At 57.5% G+C, this 6,290-nt stretch overlaps 1 protein-coding gene across 1 annotated transcript; it reads right to left on the bottom strand.

The window, feature by feature from the left end:
- Nucleotides 1–2,765: 2,765 nt before the first annotated feature.
- Nucleotides 2,766–6,290, bottom strand: BBK36DRAFT_1126089 (hypothetical protein; the record flags this gene model as incomplete). The annotated part of the gene is made up of 2 exons (XM_024891344.1): nt 2,766–5,833; nt 5,891–6,290. 2 exons carry the CDS (start codon nt 6,288–6,290, stop codon nt 2,766–2,768), a joined length of 3,468 nt encoding a protein of 1,155 aa, XP_024747259.1.

The following is a 6,290-nucleotide window of genomic DNA, read 5'->3' as shown; positions in this document are numbered from 1 at the left end:
AGCCCGACCTGTAATTCTTGTCTCTCTACAGGCCCATGGCGGCGTCATTCTAATGGCGGACCGAGCTGTCCTCTTCCACATCTCTCCGCACCGTTCCAGTCAGCCTTTGGGATGAGAGAGTCGTTTGTCATCGGTGCACAATGAGGAGCGTAGATATCTCGGTGTTGCTCCGCGCCGCACTCCTTGTAGAGTGTGCCACGGCGGCTGTCAGATTAGGTACGTTGAGCCTCTCTGTTTACTGTACTGGCATTGTAGTTGCTCACCGTTATGTGCAGAGATTCTGCACCATCAGCACTTGCAACGGCGCCTCTGGTCCAACAGCAGCATAGATGGTGGTCAAGAGGAATCGCCAACTACAGGACAGGCAACAATTTCGAAGGCTGCCTTCTCGGAGTTGACATCCCTCTCCACAACGTTCGACGTGCTGCCAACTGCTGGGACAGCGTCGGTGTGGACGACGCACAGCACTGACAGCTCGCTATCACCACCACCGGGTTTCTCGACTTCCTCCTTGTCGCTAGCAGATATCGAGGGCAAAGACGCTGAGAGAACCAACGGTCCGCACCAAACGAGGGGCTCGAGCCGATTCCCGACGCCAACCACTAATTCTACGATCAATTCCATTGCTGCTTGCAGAAATGGCGATGCCGCCGAGTGCTCATCATCTCTTCCAACAGCCAACAGACGACCCGTCACATCTTCAACCACTTCCTCCTCGCTCCCAGAGACGACGACATCAATAGAGCCATGCACTCCGCTACCCAGCGACAAGCCCGTTACAGAGTATTCCATTGTTTATACATCAACAATCACCTTCTATGGCAGCAGCACCGACTACACGCCCCCCTATTCACCCATCGTAACGCCAAACTTTTGCTCTCCTTCGGGCGAAGCCCTCATCACATTCTTCAGCACGACTCGGGTATCCAACTCTACATCAACGTTCACAGTCCATGTCCCATCTTCGGCCTCTCCCTCGTACAATCCCATGATGCCCGCCCCGATGCCGGTTCCCACATTCTCAGTTGATCTTCCCGCGATTATCACGCAAACGCCCGATGCCGCTGGGAAGGGTGGCGGTGGAATCATCATCACCATGAGGCCGTTCCTGTCGTTCAGTCGACAAGTCGTTACCTTTATAACGACAGACAAGAATCCATCCGTGGTTTTTGCACCCGAGCCAACTCCCATCTTCAGCCAACCAGGGGTTACTGGCGGCCTCGGCGACGGTAGTCACAAGACTGTAGAGGAGACTGATGACTTGCAGACCAAGCCAGTCGTCCCCGATTCCCCGGAAAGCGTGAAACAGTCGCCAGTACCTACTTTTCAGATCACTGCCGGGGGAGACCAAGTCATCATCGGCAGGGAGACAGTGTCTAGCCTCAGGCCTGATCAGACTGCTACCATCACAGTCGGGAGCGAAGTATTCACCATATTACCTACCGCAGTCGTGGGATTGGGCACGACCATTACAAAGCCCGCGCCTCAACCAACAAGCCCCCCTGACCAGCCAGCGGCAACCATGACCTTAGGAGGGCTTCCCTTGACAGTCTCAGGGTCACAAGCCGTCGTCATCCAAGGCACAACGTTGAACATCCCCCCGCAAAGAGGCACAGCAACCACAGCAACCATCAACGGCCAAGCAGTCGTCCTCGAAGCACAATCCATAGCCGTCGGCCACGAAACCCTCCTCTTCCCCACCCCCCAGCCTACTCACGCCATCATAACTGGGGGACAAATGCTCACCGCCATCGGCCCCTCCCTCCTCGTTCTAAACGCTACAACAATCACCTACGGCCCAGACACGGCCTCCAATAGCACAACCGTCGTCAACGGCGAACCCATCTCCATCGGCCCAAGCGGCATCTCCCTCCGCGGCAGCATCACCCTCGGAGGCCCCTCCGCAGACCCGCGAGCTACGGAATACGAAATCGTCGGCGGCATCACCGTGGGGAAGGTCCTCCCTTCGCTCGTCGTGCTCAACGGAGCGACGTATTCGCTCAACAACCAGGACGGCGGCGGCGGCGACGTGACGAATTTCGAGACGACGACGACGACGACGGTCATCGGGGGCCAGACGATTACTGTTGGGCCGAGGGGGCTGGTGGTGGCTTCGGTGACGCTGACGTATCCGGGGGAGTCGGTCACGGCGACGTTGACCGCTTCAAGGAAGGGGTTTCCGGTTGAGACGGGGTTGAGTACTGATGACGACGACGACAACGACGAGAGTGGTGCGGTCTTGGAACGGGGGAGAGTAGATGTTCGTGGTATTTTGGGCGTCTGGTTTATAATGGTTGTTTGGATGTTGGCTTAAATGGATGTTCGAACGATGACGGTGGTTTCTCTATTATCACTATCATGCTATTTTCCTTCCATTTGTAACGTGTTTGGACCGGCTTATACAAACTTGTATGATACGTGGAAGGTGGTTTATACAAAGGCTGTGGGATCTTGATACAACGTAATTCTTAGATGTAGATTCCACTACAAAACAAATGGTAGGCAGATCATCCGAATTCCGTCCTCATGAAAATTTCCGGCCAAACTCTGAGAGTAAAAACGCATTACAATTGCAAGGACCTGTCAGAAGCAACTTCAATAGCTCTTCGGAACAACTAACTAGATGTAGTAACTATGGGGACATGGCTGGTAAGTAAAACCTCCGCCGTGCCCAAGAGGTAGAACGTAAACTATCTTCTTCTTCAACACCAAATCCACAGCTCCCAAATTTTCTTTCTACAGTGTTACCCCCCCACCTCTCTCCATTACCATCTTCGCACCCCCTTCCCCTTCCCATCACTAGGCAAAGACGGAAACTCATCCTGCTCATCTCCAGCGTCAAAGTAAGCAGCACCTCCCATCGATGACACCCCCGGTGGCGAGTATCCCCCCTGATCCTGCAAGCTTAGACTCAGAGCGATGGCCAAATCCTCATCTTCCGTCGTGCTCGCCCGCGAAGGACCGCCACCAACGGGCGTGTGGCCCGCAGACGGCGAGCTGGAAGACCCCGATTGCTTCCCCCGCTTACCGCTTTTCGGCTTGTACTTGACATTGACGGAGAAGTCAACATCTCCAGAGCTGTTGCCCCGTGATGATTCCATGGGGGGCGAATGTCCGACGCCATTGTTGACGCCTTCCAGCAGCGACAGGCGTATAGCCTGCTGAATCTGCTGCTCGTACTCGTCCTCATCAGCCACGCCGCTCGTTTCCGAAGCTGACGGGCCAACGACGCTCGGATCGGGCGTCAAAGTCGAAACGGTGTTCTCGCTGAAGGAGGAAGCAGTGTCTAAACTGGCATCAGCTGCCGAATCGCTGGCCCGTCGCTGCTCCTCTACGTGATACGCCTCTTGGGAGACCATCTGCGCGTAGAGAAGCGCCTCTTCCTCGGTCAAGTCGCCCAGCGCGCCGAATCTCTTGAGGCGACGGTTGTGCTCGCGAGCCTGCTGCTGCTCCTCCCGCCGCATCTCGGCTTCCTCGGAGGCAATGTAGCCTGACACTGCATGGCCTTGCCGGCGACTCGCGAGCCGAGCGTCCATGTCGGCGTGTCGAACGCGCCGCTTACGCCCTGTAGCGTGGCCATTCGAGCCATATGACCAATATCGCAGGAATGCACCAAACGAGACGATGCCCTGAAGTGTCGTAGAATCGGGGTCAAGGTATATGGCCTTTGCTGCCGAGTACGTCTCCTCATCCAGTGCGGGATTCATGACCAGCATGTGACGAGGAACTCGGCCATTTGACCGAGCATTGATCGTCCTGATGGGATCCGTTGTAGAGGCCAAAGGATCCCAAGCTTGGACAAGGCCATCGCTGCCGCCGTGCACGAGGTACAATCCAGAGGCCGCCACACAAGAGACCTCGGGGGATTCGGTCTGAAGGATGCGCAGTGGCTGCATCTTCCGTGTTCGGTCGTCGTCTCGGGCGTTCCAGACAAGCACCGCGCCAGTGTTGGTTCCAGCGACGATGAAGCGGGTTCGGCGCCCGGGAATCTCCCTCGCCCCGTGTTCGGCCCAGGGACTCGTCGTGGAGGACGCTTCATTCGCAGTGTGCAGAGGGTCCTCCCCTAGTGTGAAGAGCGAGGTGAGCGAATTGTCCAAGGCAACTGACGAAACGATATCGTGGCTGTAGCCCTTGAGCTCCAACCCTTGTTGGAACCAATCATGAAGAACAGTTGAGGGCACAGGGGGGGACTTCGGAGTAGGCGGCGGAGACAACGGCGCTTGAGAATCAGAAACGGGGGATATGCGATTAGCAAAGCCTCCGATGCTGCCGAAGAGCGACGTCGGGACCGACGCAAGGGGTGTCGAAGACTCGCTGGGGGTGCCCTGAACGGGTATCAAGGAACGCGAGTAGCGTTGGATACTGGCAGGGCAGTTCTCGGCCAGACCGCAGTCGACGACAAAGATGCTCTCGCCGGCACCTTTTCCATCATCGTTCGCAAAGTCGACCTCGAGCTTCCGCTGCATGTCCCAGCCCTCGCAGACCTTTCGGAAGTGAGAGGGCCTATAACGCATAAACTTCTCAATCTCTCGAGCCTCTGCCACAATCTGGTCCTGGCTGAGATGCATGCTGAGAGAAGGTGATCGAGGCGAATAGCCTCCACGCGTGGCGTTCTTGTCGGAGTCGTCTTCGCGAGCAATTCTACGAGTCGCCTCGAGAAGGTGCCAGTATGCTGTGCGGCCAGCATACCAGGCATTCCTCGTCATGTCCTCGCCAGTCGTTCGACCGGGCTTTCCGACGGGCACATCGCACAGATAGTAGACTTCGCCGAGGGCGTTCAAGGCCACCGCCCAGACCCTGGAGGACGACTTGCGCTTCTGGTTGAAGCCGTCATCGACCTTGAGGGATATGATGGGGACACCGGGGCTGACGACCCATCGTGCGGTGACATCGCCATTGGCATATCTCGGGCCCGTGGTATCCCAGCCAAGCGAATAGGCAGTAATGACACCGAGGGCTGAGCCCGTGAGCATGCCGCACATGGACGAGGTCGCCGCCGTGATGGTCGACGACTTGGCAATCCAGACGCTGCAGATGGCATCGGACATTTCGGGAATCCTGGGAATATCTGGATGAGTGTCTACGGCGCTGATCTCTGCGCCGATGTAGCGGCCACGCATTTCGTTGACCCCTCGGAAGTAGAGCCGCCCACCAGGGAATCCCTCGCCGGATATCATGCCGTACGTGTAGCTCACATCCATGACATTGGGGACGCCAGCTGGACCGTCGCCGAAGCCGTACGGCACCAGATTAGGAGCAACCTCGTCCAGCTGAGGAGTTGTATACAGATCTTCAATGCCCCATTTCTCAATCTTTCCAGTGGTTGGGTCGCTAATGGTTGCGACACCGAGATCTCCGGCGCCTTGCATAACGCGGGGCGGTTTCTTTCCATTCAGAAAGACGGCGTGGAGGTTCGTCACCTGCCAGGGCAGTTTCGAGTTGTAGGTCAAGACGGCGCTGGACTTTTTCCCGGCGCGACCGACACGGCTGGACACACTCCCACCTCCGGGAGTCCCTGGTTTCCCGCGAGCCAAGCTCCTCAGGTGACGAGTCCTGAGAAGATACTCGCTCCTCCAAGTGGCCAGCGGTGTGAGTCGAGGGAAGTATCGAGTCTCGAAGCGTACAACGTCGGAGGATGGCCCGGCCATGGAATTGGAATGGGAAGCGGCAGCCTTTCCATTGTTCTCCAGGATGGTGTGTCCCGGGAAGAAGCGCATAAAGGCCATGCGCCACGCATGATGGGTGGTGACGAGCGCCCAGAATCGCTTCGACACCAGCGCCACCGACGAGTGGCAGTCGGGTGGCAGATGCGAAAAGATGTGCGTGAGGATCTCTGGCAGTCATCAGTCAGCAATCGTTCGCCCGTCGTCAAGGAAGAGGCAACACCAACCGTTGGGGAAGTCGTCGAGACTGAGTCCATCCGAGCGGGGTTCTGAGCGCTTTATGACCTGGAACCCAGGGCCCTGCTTCGCGGCTTGGGGGGTCAAAGCTTTCTCATACTCGTACACTCGCTGTCCGGGCACCGAAGGGCGATCGTCGTGGGCTTCGCCAAGGCTCAATTGTTGCAGCCTCTCGTCCAGCCGGTCAGCGTTCACTCCGGCATCCTGGCCCTGGCCCAGGTGCTCATCCGGACCGGGGCGAAGGAGCTGCGCGCCGAGGCTGGGGCCGGAAGGGCCTCGACCAAGGCCACTGGCGTCGCGACGAAGGAAGCCATGCTGGGAGTATTGGAGGGAATCGAGGTGACTGTTGGCCGGGAGCTGTGCTGAAGTCTTGAGAGGCGCTTGGGTCAT

The sequence above is a fragment of the Trichoderma citrinoviride genome (assembly GCF_003025115.1).
Source record: "Trichoderma citrinoviride strain TUCIM 6016 unplaced genomic scaffold BBK36scaffold_12, whole genome shotgun sequence".
NCBI lineage: Eukaryota > Fungi > Ascomycota > Sordariomycetes > Hypocreales > Hypocreaceae > Trichoderma > Trichoderma citrinoviride.
The sequence above is the reverse complement of the archived record's forward strand: the minus strand, read 5'-3'. Positions and strand labels throughout refer to the sequence as shown.